General features: G+C 47.5%; 1 protein-coding gene across 4 annotated transcripts in view; it reads right to left on the minus strand.

Annotated features, from left to right (window-relative positions):
• The window catches only part of LOC106607181 (rho GTPase-activating protein 27), a 46,608-nt gene that overhangs the window by 9,171 nt on the left and 15,862 nt on the right, over window positions 1-21,575 (minus strand). The window contains exon 1 of one of the 4 annotated variants that reach the window (XM_014203869.3): window positions 6,912-7,098. The exons of the other annotated variants lie outside the window; for them this stretch is intronic. Coding sequence (XP_014059344.3) covers window positions 6,912-6,974 — 63 coding nt within the window. The 5' untranslated portion in view covers window positions 6,975-7,098. Of the gene's footprint in view, window positions 1-6,911; window positions 7,099-21,575 lie in introns of those variants that run through there. 4 annotated transcript variants of the gene reach the window in all.

The raw sequence follows: 21,575 nt of genomic DNA on the forward strand, positions 1-21,575 counted from the left end.
AAAAAAAATGTATGAAATGTATGCATTCACTACTGTAAGTTGCTCTGGATAAGAGCGTCTGCTAAAATGACTAAAATGTAAAAATGTAAAATGTCTAAATACAGTACTATAGGCCACATATACATTTGAGTAATTTAGCAGACACTCTTGTCCAGAGCGACTTACAGGAGCAATTAAGGTTAAGTGCAGACAGATTTTTCACCTAGTCGACCTTTCGGTTACTGGCCCAACGCTCTTCACCTCTAGGGTACTGTACCTGCCGCCCTCACATGTAGGCTAAGTACTGCAGGCATAGAATTGAACATGTAATTCAATTGGCAGGCTGAGTGAAATGACCATGAAGTCTTAGATTAGTGGTCATGAAGGAAAATACCATAATTGGGACGCACACCCTTAGGTACTTACCTGGGAGACACCCAGAATATCTGCATCCAAAAAAGTGATCTGTCCTGTTAATGTCTTTCCCAAACCCTACATACATCTCAGGGGTGTGGAAGTGAAGAGCAAACCATCCTATCTCAAACAAAGGAGATTTCCACCACGTGGAGTGGAGTAGACCACAGGGAGCTGTGTGGCAGACCGTCACTTCATAGACAAACACAAGCACATTTCAACATGAGCCAGACATGATAAAAACCTATAAAGACTGGGGAAGTTTGAACAACAACACAGAGGAGTGGCTCAGTTGGTAGAGCATGGTGTTTGCAACGCCAGGGTTGTGGGTTTGATTCCCACGGGGGACCAGTACGAAAAAAAATGTATGAAATGTATGCATTCACTACTGTAAGTTGCTCTGGATAAGAGCGTCTGCTAAAATGACTAAAATGTAAAAATGTAAAATGTCTAAATACAGTACTATAGGCCACATATACATTTGAGTAATTTAGCAGACACTCTTGTCCAGAGCGACTTACAGGAGCAATTAAGGTTAAGTGCAGACAGATTTTTCACCTAGTCGACCTTTCGGTTACTGGCCCAACGCTCTTCACCTCTAGGGTACTGTACCTGCCGCCCTCACATGTAGGCTAAGTACTGCAGGCATAGAATTGAACATGTAATTCAATTGGCAGGCTGAGTGAAATGACCATGAAGTCTTAGATTAGTGGTCATGAAGGAAAATACCATAATTGGGACGCACACCCTTAGGTACTTACCTGGGAGACACCCAGAAAAGTCACAAGCCTGTGCCTGAAGCTACGGCAAGCCTTGAAGATCATGTCGGTCATATTCCCTGAAAAAGGCACCTCTTCGAATAATGTAATGATCAAATATACTGCTCAAAAAAATAAAGGGAACACTTAAACAACACATCCTAGATCTGAATGAAAGAAATAATCTTATTAAATACTTTTTTCTTTACATAGTTGAATGTGCTGACAACAAAATCACACAAAAATAATCAATGGAAATCCAATTTATCAACCCATGGAGGTCTGGATTTGGAGTCACACTCAAAATTAAAGTGGAAAACCACACTACAGGCTGATCCAACTTTGATGTAATGTCCTTAAAACAAGTCAGAATGAGGCTCAGTAGTGTGTGTGGCCTCCACGTGCCTGTATGACCTCCCTACAATGCCTGGGCATGCTCCTGATGAGGTGGCGGATGGTCTCCTGAGGGATCTCCTCCCAGACCTGGACGAAAGCATCCGCCAACTCCTGGACAGTCTGTGGTGCAACGTGGCGTTGGTGGATGGAGCGAGACATGATGTCCCAGATGTGCTCAATTGGATTCAGGTCTGGGGAACGGGCGGGCCAGTCCATAGCATCAATGCCTTCCTCTTGCAGGAACTGCTGACACACTCCAGCCACATGAAGTCTAGCATTGTCTTGCATTAGGAGGAACCCAGGGCCAACCGCACCAGCATATGGTCTCACAAGGGGTCTGAGGATCTCATCTCGGTACCTAATGGCAGTCAGGCTACCTCTGGCGAGCACATGGAGGGCTGTGCGGCCCCCCAAAGAAATGCCACCCCACACCATGACTGACCCACCGCCAAACCGGTCATGCTGGAGGATGATGCAGGCAGCAGAACGTTCTCCACGGCGTCTCCAGACTCTGTCACGTCTGTCACGTGCTCAGTGTGAACCTGCTTTCATCTGTGAAGAGCACAGGGCGCCAGTGGCAAATTTGCCAATATTGGTGTTCTCTGGCAAATGCCAAACGTCCTGCACGGTGTTGGGCTGTAAGCGCAACCCCCACCTGTGGACGTTGGGCCCTCATACCACCCTCATGGAGTCTGTTTCTGACCGTTTGAGCAGACACATGCACATTTGTGGCCTGCTGGAGGTCATTTTGCAGGGCTCTGGCAGTGCTTCTCCTGCTCCTCCTTGCACAAAGGCGGAGGTAGCGGTCCTGCTGCTGGGTTGTTGCCCTCCTACGGCCTCCTCCACGTCTCCTGATGTACTGGCCTGTCTCCTGCTAGCGCCTCCATGCTCTGGACACTACGCTGACAGACACAGCAAACCTTCTTGCCACAGCTCGCATTGATGTGCCATCCTGGATGAGCTGCACTACCTGAGCCACTTGTGTGGGTTGTAGACTCCGTCTCATGCTACCACTAGAGTGAAAGCACCGCCAGCATTCAAAAGTGACCAAAACATCAGCCAGGAAGCATAGGAACTGAGAAGTGGTCTGTGGTCCCCACCTGCAGAACCACTCCTTTATTGGGGGTGTCTTGCTAATTGCCTATAATTTCCACCTGTTTATTCCATTTGCACAACAGCATGTGAAATGTATTGTCAATCAGTGTTGCTTCCTAAGTGGACAGTTTGATTTCACAGAAGTGTGATTGACTTGGAGTTACATTGTGTTGTTTAAGTGTTCCCTTTATTTTTTTGAGCAGTGTATGTTGCATCCCATCAGTGGATATAACATTTTAACTAGTAGATCCAAAAGCAGAAGTATTGGCAAGGACATACCACAGGGTTTTCAGACCATGTACCAGTTCCTTCTTTTGATTACTACCTGGCTTGAAGAGGGGCTTTTTTTTTTAGCTTTGAATACATTTTTAAGAAACACTGAAAAAGCCAGAGACCAGGGAATAACTGTCTTCGGGTTGCCCAATTCGAACCTTGTAAAACATACATTCTTCATGAAAAAATAGCTTTAAAAGAAAAGCCTGGCTCAGCGGTAAGGTTTCTTTCGTATAGGCAAGACTCTTCTGTGTACCACACATGGACGTACACTGGCCTGAACACACAGACGGACTGTACCGACCTAAATACTTTAAAGAAAAACACAAATAAGATGCATGGCTGGGTGGAGGGAGGGAGTCGACTGTCCAACTGTCATTTCCTCTCAAGATGGGCTAATGGAAGTTTTGGACATAAACACACATCCCAGTTGGGTTGTTTTTTTTGTATACTGCTTACAACATCTCGGCCGTAAAGTACCTGCGTAATACTTATGCGAGTATGAAGTAAAACACCAGAACACGTTGATACACACACACACATCTATGCCTGAAGGTACTCTAACGTCTAAAATACACATGTGCATAATGAGAGTATTAGTTCTGTGCTGGAATGATGCTGTAGCAGACAGCATGGATAGTGTTTCTTTGTGCTGTGACATCACCTTCTCTGAGACCTGAGGTGTCTGTCAGAAGCTGTGGTTCCCTGGTTTGGTGGTACCTAAAGCTCAACCTGTGATAAGCGAGTCTGCCCACTGTTCATGTCCTATGAACAGCTGGCATTGATTGTAGAAAACATTAGGAAATCCTGCTATTTCCATGACATAGACTGACCAGGTGAATACAGTTGAAAGCTATGATCTCTTATTGCTGTTAAATCCACTTCAATCAGTGTAGCTGAAGGGGAGACGGGTTAAAGAATGATTTTTAAGCCCTGAGACAATTGAGAAATGGATTGTATATGTGTGCCATTCAGAGGGTGAATGGGCAAGACAAAATATTTAAGTATGGGGTGTGGTAGTAGGTGCCTGGTTTGAGTGTCACAAGAACTGCAACGCTGCTGGGTTTTTCATGGTCAACAGTTTCCCATGTGTCAAGAATGGTCCACCACCCAAAGGACATCGAGCCATCTTGACACAACTGTGGGAAACATTGGAGTCAACATGGGCCAGCATCCCTGTGAAACGCTTTCGACACCTTTTCGTCCATTTCCCAACAAATTGAGTCTGTTCTGGGCAAAGGGGGGTGCAAATCAATATTAGGAAGGTGGGTATGTGTGTGCATGACACAACAGATGACAACATCTTAAAAAGAACTCCAGACTCTTGTACGAACATAATTGTTTTGTTATTCAAATGGTACCTCCGACAGACACACCCTAGCAACCACCTGGGTTACAAAGCTGCAGGCTAGAGGTTGATACTCACAATCCTAGAATCACTATATAATAATCACTATACAGTCCTGCTTCATTAGACAGAGTAATAAACGCTACAAATTAATAAACATGCCTTGGGCAACGCAGAGCATGGGCAGCAGTAAATATGCAAGCAAAACTAAAAACAAACACTCACTCACTTTCAGGTTTCGGTTAACACCACCTGATAAGTTCTTCTTTGCGGTGGGAGAGTTGTCTTTGGAACGTGGCAGTGACTACTGGCTACACATTCAGGTTAAAACATCAACACCTGGCTGTGGAAAGACCCAGTTTTTCTAAAGTAGATATTAATGAAGCTTAGACTACCCCTCTTCCTTTACAGTTGTAACACAACAATAAGCTACAAGTGCAGGTGCGTGTAGCAGTAGAAACAAAAATGATATTTAATAACAGATGCGTAATAGTAATAAAAGTGATTGTGGTGATGATTCTTTCAATCAACTGGAAGCCCATTGTTTCTTATGCACTAAAGCCTCCAAGCTAAATAGCATACCAGCCTCCTCAAACCAAACTAAATGGAAAGGATACCAGAATGACTGGTTCACACACAGCAACGGGAACATTTTCTGCCAGTCAGCAATACCTGTCATGCCAACCATTTGTTTGGAGTCAAAGCGGATAATGGCAATAGTGTGACTTTTTGTAATCTCTCTAGGATAGGCCTACTGTCACAGAAGGAAAAGAGATAACACAGCTTTACATCAGATTATGTTCCTGGCTGTGTATATCCAAGCAGGTTATGGTCAAGTATTAACTTTCTGCTTGTGACTCATTGTCAATGATTGATATCTACTAGCAATGAAAACCAAGATGGCATTCCTCCCTTGTAGTTTGACCCCTTCTCCCTGGCAGGGCTGGGGAAAACCTTGTCATGCCCGTCATCATAATATTATCACACTTACAATTACATCAAGCCTTTTGACACTGCATAAACAGGAACAAGGAAGTCAAAGACAATTTGAGATGTACATACTGTACCCAATGTGTCATTTATGATAATGTAATTGCGTATAATGTGCCAGAATATTCGAGAAATTACAACTGATTGACACTTTACAGTTTAAAATGAACTACAACTGATTGACACTTGATGGTTTAAAATGTACTATTGTAAAACCACTGTAGTGGAATAGAGATACACTGAGTGTACAAATATCAGGAACACCTGCTCTTTCCATGACATAGACTGACCAGGTGAATCCAGGTGAAAGCTATGATCCCTTATTGACGTCACTTGTTAAATCCACTTCAATCAATGTAGATGAAGGGGAGGAGACAGGTTAAAGAATGACGTTTAAGCCTTGAGACAATTGAGACATAGATTGTGTATGTGTGACATTCAGAGGGTGAACGGGCAAGACAAAGTATTGAAGTGCCTTTGAAAGGGTTTTATGGTAGTAGGTGCCAGGAGAACCGGTTTGAGTGTGTCAAGAATTGCACCGCTGCTGGGTTTATCACGCACAACAGTTTCCCATGTGTATCAAGAATGGTCCACCACCCAAAGGACATCCAGCCAACTTGACACAACTGTGGGAAGCATTGGAGTCAACAAATCTGTTGTTCTGTCCCTGAACAAGGCAGTTAACCCACTGTCCTTCGGTGGTCATTGTAAATAAGAATTTGTTCTTAACTGACTTGCCTAGTTAAATAAAGGTTAAAAAAAAAATTAAAAAAACATTGGGCCAGGATCCCTGTGGAACGCTTCGACACCTTGTAGTCCATGCCCCGATGAGTTGAGGCTGTTCTGAGGGCAGAAGGGGGTGCAACTCAATATTAGGAAGGTGATCCTAATGTTTTGTAAACTCAGTGTATATGGACAGATTGGAACTATATAAGAGCATAATCTCAGTCTCGCTTTATACTGTCTTCATCTTAACTCTTTGAACGCTCAGTCAGTATTGACCCTAGAAATCAGATGAGGTGACTGAATGCTGCATGGCAGTGAGTGCCACATGGTTTACTGGTTGATGTCCCTTTCCATTCAATCAACAGTGGACTGACTCATCAATTCCTCATATTAATAAACTGAAGAAAAAACAGCTGACACTATCAAGGTTATGGACCCATATTCAGCCTGTAGATATTTAGAGTAATAGTAAGTAGCCTATAGAGCATGACATAAATACCCCCCTACAGAACAAGGACATAATGGTCTGGGCTAATGCATAATCACAATCTATACCTGAGCTATTTTGCATCTGAGGGTCAAACACTGTGTATGTCAGAGGTCATTGACAGACACTGTGGTTTATGTCATTTTCATATACAAATATACAGTATATTGACCAGATAAGTCAACTGGAGGAAGGTTATGTTTTCAAAAATGGAATGTGTGCTCAAATAATACCAGGCTATTGACAGTGACCAAAATTAAATTTGATAGAAATGAATGCTTACTCTGAATCACTGTAATTTACACCACATGTATAATAACTGTATTAAAACTGTTACAGTTAGTAGCTATTAATGCGCATAAAATCCTATTTAATCAGACCAAAACCTCAATCCAAATCTAAGCAACAAATGGAGCCATCATCGACCATAAAAAGGACAAATTACCTGTTTAAAGTTTGTTTGGTTAATCCCAGGCTCAATGTAGAGTAGACTATCCTTCAAAGACATCGTTTAGAAGTTACAGACTTCAGTTTTCCCTTTATCCAGTTTTAAAGTACAGTATTCACCTCGCTATTCCACACTGTACACTCACGCCCTCCATGCCTTGTCAGGTACTCTACAGTACAGGTTAAGCCACTGCCTAGCAGCAGCAAGTCTTGGGAGTGGTTGCGATGTTCCTCAGTTTAACCCTCTCATGCCTGCATAGATCGCGAGCGCACATAATGCACAGAATGCAGCCAACACAACACTGATACCTTGCATAACTAAATAATAACGTTTTAAAAAAGCATGTGTGCGTGTAATTGAGAAACACTGAAGGGAGTATCTTTACTCAATCGCCTGTTTACATTTTGCAAATTAAATAATTATGTCATGAGAACATTTCAGGATTCAGGAGCTCTGCAAACAGTTCTGCTCAAAAAACTTGAGCAGCCGCGTGGGGGCTAGCCTATTGGAGTGGAGTATGGAAACGTGTGTTTGTTTCCAGTTGTTTGGGGTGAGGCTTGCAGCCCTACAGTACAGGAAAGGGCAACTCCTTTGTTTTGTAAACAAACAGCACAGCGGCCCAGGGGTGCTGCTAACTGGGTACTATGGCTGGGTGGGTGTACCTCATTTCTACCAGCATGTCACATGTGCAACTTTACTCCACCCACAGAGACGTGTACAAAGCTCTCCCTCGTCCTCCATTTCGTCAATCTGACCATAATTCTATCCTCCTGATTCCTGCTTACAAGCAAAACTCAAGCAGGAAGTACCAGTGACTCGCTCAATACGGAAGTGGTCAGATGACAAGGATTCTGAACTACAGAACTGTTTTGCTAGCACAGACTGGAATATGTTCCAGGATTCATCCGATGGCATTGAGGAGGATACAACATCATTCACAAGCTTCATCAATAAGTGCATCGAGACATCATCCTCACAGTGGCCGTACGTACATATCCCAACCAGAAGCCATGGATTACAGGCTACATCCGCACTGAGCTAAAGGCTAGAGCTGCCGCTTTCGAGACACTAATCTGGACATTTATAAGAAACCCCGTTATGCCCTCCGACCAGTGGTGTAAAGTATTTAAGTAAAAATACTTTAAAGTACTACATTTTAGTCATTTAGCAGACGCTCTTATCCAGAGCGACTTACAGTAGTGAATAGATACATTTCATACCATTTCATGCATTTTTTTTGTACTGGCCCCCCGTGGGAATCGAACCCACAACCCTGGCATTGCAAACACCATGCTCTACCAACTGAGCCACACTAAAGTTAATTTTTGGGATGCCTGTACTATAATTTACTATTTATATTTTTATGTTTTAAACTACTTTTAATTTTACTTCACTACATTCCTAAAGAAAATAATGTACTTTTTACACCATACATTTCCCTGGCACCAAAAAGTACTTTTTACATTTTGAATGATTAGCAGTGCAGGATAATGGTCCAATTAACACATTTATCAAGAGAACAATCCTGGTCTTCCTTACTACCTCTGATCTAGCAGATTCACTAAACACACCTTTTGTTTGAAAATTATGTCAGAGTGTTGGTGTGTGCCTATTTATTTATGTGTGCCTATCCTGGCTATCCATAAATAAATGTGCTTAATATAAGCAATTTGAAATGATTTATACTTTTACTTTTGATACTTAACCTGTTGGGGGTAGGGGGCAGTATTGACACGGCCGGATAAAAAACGTACCCGATTTAATCTGGTTACTACTCCTGCCCAGTAACTAGAATATGCATATAATTATTGGCTTTGGATAGAAAACACCCTAAAGTTTCTAAAACTGTTTGAATGGTGTCTGTGAGTATAACAGAACTCATATGGCAGGCAAAAACCTGAGAGGATTCTATATGGGAAGTGGCCTGTCTGACAAGTTGTTGTTCATCTTGGCTCTTTTTATTGAAGACTAAGGATCTTTGCTGTAACGTGACACTTCCTACGGCTCCCATAGGCTCTCAGAGCCCGGGAAAAAGCTGAATGATATCGAGGCAGCCTCTGGCTGAAACACATTATCGCTTTTGGCAAGTGGCCGATCAGAGGACAATGGGCTTAGGCGCGTGCCCGAGTCGACCCCATGCTTTATTTTCTTTCGTCTGTTTACCTAAATGCAGATTCCCGGTCGGAATATTATCGCTTTTTTTACGAGAAAAATGGCATAAAAATGGATTCGAAGTACGGTAATGGAATATTTAGATTTTTTTGGTCACGAAATGCGCCATGCTCGTCACCCTTCTTTACCCTTTCGGATAGTGTCTTGAACGCACAAACAAAACGCCGCTATTTGGATATAACAATGGATTATTTGGGACCAAACCAACATTTGTTATTGAAGTAGAAGTCCTGGGAGTGCATTCTGACGAAGAACACCAAAGGTAATAACATTTTTCTTATAGTAAATCTGACTTTGGTGAGTGCTAAACTTGCTGGGTGTCTAAATAGCTAGCCCTGTGATGCCGGGCTATCTACTTCGAATATTGCAAAATGTGCTTTCACCGAAAAGCTATTTTAAAATCGGACATATCGAGTGCATAGAGGAGTTCTGTATCTATAATTCTTAAAATAATTGTTATGCTTTTTGTGAACGTTAATCGTGAGTAATTTAGTAAATTCACCGGAAGTTTGCTAGTTCTGAACGTCACATGCTAATGTAAAAAGCTGGTTTTTGATATAAATATGAACTTGATTGAACAAAACATGCATGTATTGTATAACATAATGTCCTAGGTGTGTCATCTGATGAAGATCATCAAAGGTTAGTGCTGCATTTAGCTGTCTTCTGGGTTTTTGTGACATTATATGCTAGCTTGAAAAATGGGTGTCTGATTATTTCTGGCTGGGTACTCTGCTGACATAATCTAATGTTTTGCTTTCGTTGTAAAGCCTTTTTGAAATCGGACAGTGTGGTTAGATTAACGAGAGTCTTGTCTTTAAAATGGTGTAAAATAGTCATATGTTTGAGAAATTGAAGTAATAGCATTTCTAAGGTATTTGAATAACGCGCCACAGGATTCCACTGGCTGTTACGTAGGTGGGACGATTTCGTCCCGCCGGCCCTAGAGAAGTTAAGTATATTTTTGCAATTACATTTATTTTGATGCTTAAGTATATTTAAAATACTTATAGACTTTTACTCAAGTAGTATTTTACTGGGTGACTTTCAATTTCACTTGAGTCATTTTCTAATAAGGTATCTTTACTTTTACTCAAGTATGACAATTGAGTACTTTTTCCACCACTGCCTCCGACGAACCATCAAACAGGCAAAGGGTCAATACAGGACTAAGATTGAATCCTACTACACCGGCTCTGACGCTTGTCGTAGGTTGCAGGGCTTGCAAACTATTACGGATTACAAAGGGAAACCAAACCGCTAGATGCCCAGCGATGCAAGCCTACCAGACGAGCTTAATGCCTTCTATGCTCGCTCTGAGCCAAGCAACCCTGAACCATGCATTAGAGCACCAGCTGTTCCGGATGACTGTGTGATCACACTCTCCTTAGCCGATGTGAGTAAGACCTTTAAACAGGTCAATATTCACAAGGCCGCAGGGCCAGATGGATTACCAGGTTACGTACTCAACGCATGCGCTGACTAAATGGCAAGTGTCTTCACTGACATTCACTGACCAAGTCTGTAATACCTACATGTTTCAAGCAGACCACCATAGTCCCTGTGCCCAAAAATGCCAAGGTAACCTGCCTAAATGACTACCGCCCCGTTGCACTCGCGTCTGTAGCCATGAAGTGCTTTGAAAGGCTGGTCATGGCTCATATCAACTCCATTATCCCAGAAACCCTAGACCCAGTACAATTTGCACACTGCCCCAACAGATCCACAGATGACGCCATCTCTATTGCTGTTAGAATAATTTGTATGTGTTAGAATAATGGCTTAAATGTTCCACTCTGAAATTGTAGGATAGTGTGAAATGTTTGAGAATTATGAGAAGATAAAACCAGGATGTGGGTAGATCTGTTAGTATTGTAATACTATGATGTTATATTCTTTAGTCGGGATGTAAACAGAGTGAAGTTGTAGAGTAGATAATAGAAAATCATTAGAGGGTTTCAAACCAAGAGGGTCCCAACGGGGGAGGGGAGGTGAAAGCCTTGAAGAATGTGACAACATTTATGGTGCCGTAAGCCAGCTATCCGTGACTACAGGGAGGTGCATAGGAGGTGGAGGGCGCCATGTTACGCTGAGGTATGCACCATCTCGCCTATACGGACGCACAGCCCAGTTCGCCCAGTACCAGCGCCCCGCAGGTGCCAGGGCAAGGGGAGCATCGAGCCGGAAGGGGGGATTCCAACCCTACAATCAAGACCGCCAGCGCGCCCTTTCGGTCCGGTGTTTCCCGCCAGACGCACTAGCATGGAGGTGCGTGTCTCCAGGCTGGCACGTCCTATACCAGCCCCACGCATCAGGAGTCTAGTGTGTCAACCCAGCCTCGCCAGTCAACAGTCACCAGAGCTGCCCGCCAGTCAACAGTCGTCAGTGCTGCCCGCCAGTCAACCATCACCAGAGCTGCCTGCCAGTCAACAGTCGTCAGAGCTGCCCGCCAGTCAACAGTCGTCAGAGCTGCCCGCCAGTCAACAGTCGTCAGAGCTGCCCGCCAGTCAACAGTCGTCAGAGCTGCCCGCCAGTCAACAGTCGTCAGAGCTGCCCGCCAGTCAACAGTCGTCAGAGCTGGCCGCCAGTCAACAGTCGCCAGAGAGGTCAGACTGCGCTGAACTGCCGGAGTGGCCAGACTGCCCTGAACTGCCGGAGTGGCCAGACTGCCCTGAACTGCCGGAGTGGCCAGACTGCCCTGAACTGCCGGAGTGGCCAGACTGCCCTGAACTGCCGGAGTGGCCAGACTGCCCTGAACTGCCAGGGTGGCCAGACTGCCCTGAACTGCCAGGGTGGCCAGACTGCCCTGAACTGCCAGGGTGGCCAGACTGCCCTGAACTGCCAGGGTGGCCAGACTGCCCGGTTCTGCCAGGGTGGCCAGACTGCCCGGTTCTGCCAGAGGTGCCCGCCTGCCCGGATCTGCCAGGGTGCCCTGCCTGTCAGGATCAGCCCGAGGGGCCCTCCTGTCCCCCGGCCCAGCCCGAGGGGCCCTCCTGCTCTCCGGCCCAGTCCGAGGGGCCCTCCTGCCCTCCGGCCCAGCCCGAGGGGCCCTCCTGCCCTCCGGCCCAGCCCGAGGGGCCCTCCTGCCCTCCGGCCCAGCCCGAGGGGCCCTCCTGCCCTCCGGCCCAGCCCGAGGGGCCCTCCTGCCCTCCGGCCCAGCCCGAGGGGCCCTCCTGCTCTCCGGCTCAGCCCGAGGGGCCCTCCTGCTCTCTGGCTCAGCCCGAGGGGCCCTCCTGCTCTCCGGCTCAGCCCGAGGGGCCCTCCTGCTCTCCGGCTCAGCCCGAGGGGCCCTCCTGCTCTCCGGCTCAGCCCGAGGGGCCCTCCTGCCCTCCAGCCCGAGGGGCCCTCCTGCCCTCCGGCCCAGCCCGAGGGGCCCTCCTGCCCTCCGGCCCAGCCCGAGTGGCCCTCCGGTCCTCCGGCCCAGCCCGAGTGGTCTGTCTGCCAGGGTCAGCCCGAGTGGCCCGTCTGCCCGGCGCAACTATCGGCGCCACCAAAGTGGGCGACGCCGAAGGTGGAGCGAGGTCCACGTCCTGCACCTGAGCCACCTCCAGGATAGGTGGGTTGGGGAGGGAGGGTGTAGCACAGTGCCGTCGGTGACGGCAGCCACCCTCCCTCCCTTCCCTCCCTTATTGTTTAGGTGTTCCTTTTTGTTGGGGATTTTCTTGTGTGTTCTTTTTTTAGGTGCATCCCGGGGTCTGCACCTTGGGGGGGGGGGTACTGTCACGTCCTGACCAGTAGAGGGTGTAGTTGGGTCAGGACGTGGCAGAAGGGAGTGTGTGTTTTTTATTGTTTCATTGATTTTGGCCGTGTGACTTCCAATCAAGCACAGCTGTAGAGGGTTGTGGTTGATTGGGAGTCACACATAAGGAGCATGTTTTTCCTTTGGGTTTTGTGGGTAATTGTTTCTTGTTTAGTGTGTTTGCACCTGACAGGACTGTTGGCTGTCAGTTTCCTTGTTTTGTTTGTTATAGTGTTCTTTCTAATTAAATTGAAAGATGAATACTAACTCCGCTGCATTTTGGTCCATTCCTGAAGACAGCCCTTACAATGGTTCTTTGTGGTTAGTGGAAAAGTACTGGTTGTTTGAGCAGGGGGTGGTCTAAAGATAGGAATGTGTGTGTATTATTAAAGGACTGGGTCCTCATTTTTTACTTTAGAGCTCTCATGAATAAAGATCTGTGAACCTTTTTTATAAAATCTGAGACTTTGCCCAATTATTAGTGAACCCAGGGTCTTACAAACCTAGGTGAATTGGTTAAAGATTAAATGCATTATTGGAATTGAAAATTCCCTTAACAGTTGCACTCCTCATTGCCCTTTCCCACCTGGACAAAAGAAACACCTTCATGAGAATGCTGCACCACCTCAAAGCTCATCACTAAGCTAAGGACCCTGAGACTTAACACTTCCCTCTGCAACTGGATCCGGGACTTCCTGACGGACTGCCCCAGGTGGTAAGGGTAGGCAACAACACATCTGCCACGCTGATCCTCAACACAGGGGCCCCTCAGGGATGCGTGCTTAGTCCAGTCCTTTACTCCCTGTTCACCCACGGCTTTGTGGACATGGAGTCCTGCATGTCTACGAAGCCGTTAAGTTTGCCAATGACACAATGGTGGTAGGCCTGATCACCGACAACGATGAGACAGCCTATAGGGAAGGGATCACAGACCTGGCAGTGTGGTGCTAGGACAACAACCTCTCCCTCAACATGAGAAAGACAAAGGAGCTGATCGTGGACTACAGGAAAAGGGGGGCCCATTCACATCAACAGGGTTGTAGTGGAGCGGGTCGAGTGCTTCAAGTTCCTTGATGTCCACATCACCAACAAACTATCATGGTCCAAACACACCAAGACAGTTGTGAAAAGCGCACAACAATGCCTATTCCCCCTCAGGAGACTGAAAAGATTTGGCATGGGTCCTCAGATCCTCAAAACGTTCTACAGGTGCACCATCGAGAGCATCCTGACTGGTTACATCACTGCTTGGTATGGCAACTGCTCGGCATCCGACCGCAAGGCGCTACAGAGGGTAGTGTGTACGGCCCAGTACATCACTGGGGCCAAGCTTCCTGCCATCCAGGCGATATCAGAGGAAGGCCCTAAAAATGATCAAAGACTCCAGCCACCCAAGTCATAGACTGTTCTCTCTGCTACCACACGACAAACTGTACCGGAGTGCCAAATCTAGGTCCAAAAGGCTCCTTAACAGCTTCTACCCCAAGCCATAAGACTGCTAGACAGTTAATCAAATGGCCACCTGGAATATTTGCATTGACCCCTTTTTCATGCTGCTGCTACTCGTTGTTTATTATCTATGCATGGTCACTTTACCCCTACCTACATGTACATATTACCTCAATTACCTCGACTAACCTGTACCCCCGCACATTGACTCGGTACCGGTACCCCCTGTATATAGCCTCGCTATTGTTATTGTATTGTGTTACTTTTATTTACTTCGTTTTAACAAATATTTCCTTACTTACTTTAAACATTTTAAATAAAAGGCTTGTAAGTGTCACGACTTCCGCCGAAGTCGGTCCCTCTCCTTGTTCGGGCGGTGTTCGGCGGTCGACTGTGGGAGCATGACCTGTACGTCAAGGCTGAGAAATGCCTGTTCTTCCAAGAGTCCATCTCCTTCCTAGGGTATCGCATTTCCACTTCAGGGGTGGAGATTCTCACCCAGAGTCCTCTGTTGCACAGATGTTTGTGTTAGTCGACCATTAGGGTCAGGGTTAATTAGGGAGGTCACCGTGCCTTTGGGCATGGTGACGCAGGGGGTCATACTGAGAGAATTAGTCTCTTCCTTATTGACTCCTGCGTTTCCCGTGGTGCTGGGCCTACCCTGGTTAGCTTGTCATAACCCCACTGTTTCTTGGCCACAGAGGGCTCTCACGGGGTGGTCGCGGGAGTGCTCAGGTAGGTGTTTAGGGGTTTCAGCGCATTCCCCCTGAATATGCTGATTTGGCTCTCGCCTTCTCCAAAAAGAAGGCGACTCAATTACCACCTCATCAACGGGACGATTGTGTGATAGATCTCCTGGTAGACGCTGCACTTCCCAGGAGTCACGTGTATCCCCTCTCACAAGCGGAGACGGAGGCTATGGAAACATATGTCTCCGAATCCCTGCGTCAGGGTACATTCGGTCCTCCACTTCACCCGCCTCCTCGAGTTTATTTTTTGTGAAGAAGAAGGAGGGAGGTCCTCGCCCGTGTATTGACTATCGGGGTCTGAATCAGATCACTGTGAGGTATAGTTACCCGCTACCGCTCATAGCCACAGCGATAGAGTCAATGCACGGGGTGCGCTTCTTCACCAAACTAGATCTCAGGAGCGCTTACAACCTGGTGCGTATCCGAGAGGGAGACGGCTTTCAGTACCACCTCTGGGCACTATGAGTACCTCGTCATGCAGTATGGGTTGATGAATGCGCCATCAGTCTTCCAAGCCTTTGTAGATTAGGTTTTCAGGGACCTGCATGGGCAGGGTGTAGTGGTGTACAGTGCCTTGCGAAAGTATTCGGCTCCCTTGAACTTTTCAACCTTTTGCCACATTTCAGGCTTCAAACATAAAGATATAAAACTGTAATTTTTTGTGAAGAATCAACAACAAGTGGGACACAATTATGAAGTGGAACAAAATGTATTGGATATTTCAAACTTTTTTAAGAAATGAAAAACTGAAAAATTGGGCGTGCAAAATTATTCAGCCCCTTTACTTTCAGTGTAGCAAACTCTCTCCAGAAGTTCAGTGAGGATCTCTGAATGATCCAATGTTGACCTAAATGACTAATGATGATAAATATAATCCACCTGTGTGTAATCAAGTCTCCGTATAAATGCACCTGCTCTGTGATAGTCTCAGAGGTCCGTTTAAAGCGCAGAGAGCATCATGAAGAACAAGGAACACACCAGGCAGGTCCGAGATACTGTTGTGGAGAAGTTTAAAGCCGGATTTGGATACAAAAAGATTTCCCAAGCTTTAAACATCCCAAGGAGCACTGTGCAAGCGATAATATTGAAATGGAAGGAGTATCAGACCACTGCAAATCTACGAAGACCCGGCCGTCCCTCTAAACTTTTAGCTCATACAAGGAGAAGACTGATCAGAGATGCAGCCAAGAGGCCCATGATCACTCTGGATGAACTGCAGAGATCTACAGCTGAGGTGGGAGACTCTGTCCATAGGACAACAATCAGTCGTATACTGCACAAATCTGGCCTTTATGGAAGAGTGGCAAGAAGAAAGCCATTTCTTAAAGATATCCATAAAAAGTGTTGTTTAAAGTTTGCCACTAGCCACCTGGGAGACACACCAAACATGTGGAAGAAGGTGCTCTGGTCAGATGAAACCAAAATCAAACTTTTTGGCAACAATGCAAAACGTTATGTTTGGGGTAAAAGCAACACAGCTCATCACCCTGAACACCATCCCCACTGTCAAACATGGTGGTGGCAGCATCATGGTTTGGGCCTGCTTTTCTTCAGCAGGGGCAGGGAAGATGGTTAAAATTGATGGGAAGATGGATGGAGCCAAATACAGGACCATTCTGGAAGAAAACCTGATGGAGTCTGCAAAAGACCTGAGACTGGGACGGAGATTTGTCTTCCAACAAGACAATGATCCAAAACATAAAGCAAAATCTACAATGGAATGGTTCACAAATAAACATATCCAGGTGTTAGAATGGCCAAGTCAAAGTCCAGACCTGAATCCAATCGAGAATCTGTGGAAAGAACTGAAAACTGCTGTTCACAAACGCTCTCCATCCAACCTCACTGAGCTCGAGCTGTTTTGCAAGGAGGAATGGGCAAAAATGTCAGTCTCTCAATGTGCAAAACTGATAGAGACATACCCCAAGCGACTTACAGCTGTAATCACAGCAAAAGGTGGCGCTACAAAGTATTAACTTAAGGGGGCTGAATAATTTTGCACGCCCAATTTTTCAGTTTTTTATTTGTTAAAAAAGTTTGAAATATCCACTAAATTTCGTTCCACTTCTTGATTGTGTCCCACTTGTTGTTGATTCTTCACAAAAAATTACAGTTTTATATCTTTATGTTTGAAGCCTGAAATGTGGCAAAAGGTCGGAAAGTTCAAGGGGGCCGAAAACTTTCGCAAGGCACTGTATATTGATGACATTTTGATATACTCCGCTACACGCGCTGAGCATGTGCCCCTGGTGCGCAGAGTGCTTGATCGCCTGTGGGAGCATGACCTGTACGTCAAGGCTGAGAAATGCCTGTTCTTCCAACAGTCCATCTCCTTCCTAGGGTATCGCATTTCCACTTCAGGGGTGGAGATGGAGAGTGACCGCATTGCAGCCGTGCGTAATTGGCCGACTCCCACCATGGTAAAGGAGGTGCAGCGGTTCTTAGGGTTTGCCAACTACTAGTGGAGGTTTATCCGGGGTTTTGGTCAGGTAGCAGCTCCTATTACCTCACTGCTGAAGGGGGGCCTGGTGCGCTTGCAGTGGTCAGCTGAGGCGGACAGGGCTTTTAGTCACCTGAGAGCTCTGTTTACCTCGGCTCCCGTGTTGGCCCATCCTGATCCCTCTTTTTGGCGTTCATAGTGGAGGTGGATGCGTCCGAGGCTGGCATAGGAGCTGTGCTCTCTCAGTGCTCGGGTACGCCACCGAAACTCCGCCCCTGTGCCTTCTTCTCGAAGAAGCTCAGCCCAGTGGAGCGTAACTATGATGCGGGGGACCGGGAGCTGTTGGCTGTCGTCAAGGCCTTGAAGGCGTGGAGACATTGGCTTGAGGGGGCTAGACACCCTTTTCTCATCTGGACTGACCACCGCAATCTGGAGTACATCCGGGCGGCGAGGAGACTGAACCCTCGCCAGGCAAGGTGGGCCATGTTTTTCACCCGTTTTGTGTTTACCCTTTCCTATAGACTAGGCTCCCAGAACGTTAAGGCAGACGCATTGTCCCGGCTGTATGACACAGAGGAGCGGCCCATGGATCTCACTCCCATACTCCCCGCCTCTTGCCTGGTGGCGCCGGTAGTGTGGGAGCTGGACGCGGACATTGAGCAGGTGTTACGTGCAGAGCCCGCTCCTCTCCAGTGTCCAGCTGGGTGTCTGTACGTTCCGTCTGCTGTCCGCGACCAGCTGATCTATTGGGCCCACACGTCACCCTCCTCTGGTTATCCTGGGATCGGTCGGACGGTGCGCTGTCTTACTGGGAAGTACTGGTGGCACACTTTGGCCAAGGATGTGAGGGTTTATGGTTCCTCCTGCTCGGTGTGCGCCCAGTGTAAGGCTCCCAGGCACCTGCCCAGAGGTAAGTTACAACCCTTACCCGTTCCACAACGGCCGTGGTCGCACCTGTCGGTAGATTTCCTGACCGATCTTCCTTCTTCACAGGGTAACACCACGATCCTGGTCGTTGTGGATAATTTTTCAAGTCCTGTCATCTCCTCCCTTTGCCCGGTCTCCCTACGGCCCTACAGACTGCGGAGGCCCTGTTTACACACGTCTTCCGGCACTACGGGGTGCCTGAGGATATAGTGTCTGATCGGGGTCCCTAGTTCACGTCGAGGTTCTGGAGGGCGTTCATGGAATGTCTGGGGGTCTCGGTCAGCCTTACCTCAGGTATTCACCCCGAGAGTTACGGGCAGGTGGAGAGAGTTAACCAGGATGTGGGTAGGTTTCTGAGGTCTTATTGCCAGGACCGGCCGGGGGAGTGGGCAGCGTTCGTGCCCTGGGCAGAGATGGCCCAGAACTCGCTCCGCCACTCCTCCACTAACCTCTCTCCCTTCCAGTGTGTATTGGGGTATCAGCCGGTTCTGCCTCCTTGGCATCAGAGTCAGACCGAGGCTCCTGCGGTGGACGACTGGTTCCGGCGCGCGGAGGAGACATGTCCACCTTCAGTGCGCCGTGCTGCGGCAAAAAGTTGGCGCAGACCGTCAGCGTAGTGAGGCCCCGGTATTCGCACCTGGGGACCGGCTCTGGCTCTCGACCCAAAACCTGCCCCTCCGCCTGCCCTGTCGGAAGCTGGGTCCGTGGTTTGTGGGGCCATTTAAAGTCCTGAGGAGAGTGAACGAGGTTTGTTATAGGTTACAGCTTCCCCCCGATTACTGTATTAACCCCTCGTTCCATGTGTCTCTCCTCAGGCCGGTGGTGGCTGGCCCGCTCCAGGAGTCTGAGGTGCGGGAGGTTCCTCCGCCCCCTCCGCCCCCTCTGGACATCGAGGGGGCCCCGGCATACTTCGTTCGTTCCATACTGGATTCGAGACGTCGGTGAGGGGCCTTCAGTACCTCGTGGACTGGGAGGGGTATGGTCCGGAGGAGAGATGCTGGGTTCCGGTGGAGGACGTGTTGGATCTTTCAATGCTGCAAGAGTTCCACCGTCTCCATCTGGATCGCCCTGCGCCTTGCCCTCCGGGTCGTCCTCGAGGTCGGTGTCGATGCGCTGCTGGAGCCGCGCGTCGGGGGGGTACTGTCACGACTTCCGCCGAAGTCGGTCCCTCTCCTTGTTCGGGCGGTGTTCGGCGGTCGACGTCACCGACCTTCTAGCCATCGCTGATCCATTTTTCATTTTCCATTGGTTTTGTCTTACATCATATCTGGTTCCAATCTCATCAATTACATGTTGTGTATTTAACTCTCTGTTTCCCCTCATGTCCTTCTTGGTGATTGTTTGTTTGTATGTGATGTGCAAGTTATGTTCTGGTGCTCGACGGGTTTTGTACCCACTTTTATTATTTTGTATATGTTGGTTTTCTGAGTTTTGTGAGCACTTATTAAACAACTCTGTTTATACCAAGTTCGTTCTCCTGCGCCTGACTTCCCTGCCACCAGCACGCACCCATTACAGTAAGTAAGCATGGTAAGGTCTACACCTGTTGAATTCAGCGCATGTGACAAATCCGATTTGATTTGTATCAGAAACAGAGAAGAGTGCATTTATTGCTTAAGAACTATAGAAAATGTTATAGTATTGTGAGTGTGACATGATCAGATTATCGAAAGCTCATTGAGTCATACTGTATGTTATATCCTGTCCAATATGTATGTTGCTAATTATACCTCTACCACAAAGCATCTAGCAGTTATTTATTCTCATGATGTTGCAGTCAGACACAGGCTACATTTAGAATTACTTAGCTATTAAGGCAAGAAAAAAAGTTCATGCTCTCATGACTGTCTACACTTGAAGACTCGCTCTCTCTCTCCCGCTACTCTCTCCTCTTCCATCCTATCATCTCTTCCCTCTGCTCAAACCTTCTCCAACCTATCTCCTGATTCTGCCTCCTCAACCCTCCTTTCCTCCCTTTCTGCATCCTTTGATTTTCTCTGTCCCCTATCCTCCAGGCCGGCTCGGTCCTCCCCTCCTGCTCCGTGGCTCGACGACTCACTACGAGCTCACAGAACAGGGCTCCGGGCAGCCGAGCGGAAATGGAGGAAAACTCCCCTCCCTGCGGACCTGGCATCCTTTCACTCCCTCCTCTCTACATTCTCCTCTTCTGTCTCTGCTGCTAAAGCCACTTTCTACCACTCTAAATTCCAAGCATCTGCCTCTAACCCTAGGAAGCTCTTTGCTACCTTCTCCTCCCTCCTGAATCCTCCTCCCCCTCCCCCCCCTCCTCCCTCTCTGCGGATGACTTCGTCAACCATTTTGAAAAGAAGGTTGACGATATCCGATCCTCGTTTGCTAAGTCAAACGACACCGCTGCTCCTGCTCACACTACCCTACCCTGTGCTTTGACCTCTTTCTCCCCTCTCTCTCCAGATGAAATCTCGCATCTTGTGACGGCCGGCCGCCCAACAACCTGCCCACTTGACCCTATTCCCTCCTCTCTTCTCCAGACCATTTCCGGAGACCTTCTCCCCTACCTCACCTCGCTCATCAACTCATCCTTGACCGCTGGCTACGTCCCTTCCGTCTTCAAGAGAGCGAGAGTTGCACCCCTTCTGAAAAAACCTACACTCGATCCCTCCGATGTCAACAACTACAGACCAGTATCCCTTCTTTCTTTTCTCTCCAAAACTCTTGAACGTGCCGTCCTTGGCCAGCTCTCCTGCTATCTCTCTCAGAATGACCTTCTTGATCCTAATCAGTCAGGTTTCAAGACTGGGCATTCAACTGAGACTGCTCTTCTCTGTGTCACGGAGGCTCTCCGCACTGCTAAAGCTAACTCGCTCTCATCCTTCTAGACCTATCTGCTGCCTTTGATACTGTGAACCATCAGATCCTCCTCTCCACCCTCTCCGAGTTGGGCATCTCCGGCGCGGCCCACGCTTGGATTGCGTCCTACCTGACAGGTCGCTCCTACCAGGTGGCATGGTGAGAATCTGTCTCCGCACCATGCGCTCTCACCACTGGTGTCCCCCAGGGCTCTGTTCTAGGCCCTCTCCTATTCTCGCTATACACCAAGTCACTTGGCTCTGTCATATCCTCACATGGTCTCTCCTATCATTGCTATGCAGACGACACACAATTAATCTTCTCCTTTCCCCCTTCTGATAACCAGGTGGCGAATC

The sequence above is a fragment of the Salmo salar genome, chromosome 06, assembly GCF_965601325.2.
Source record: "Salmo salar chromosome 06, fSalSal1, whole genome shotgun sequence".
In the NCBI taxonomy this organism is placed as follows: Eukaryota; Metazoa; Chordata; class Actinopteri; order Salmoniformes; family Salmonidae; genus Salmo; species Salmo salar.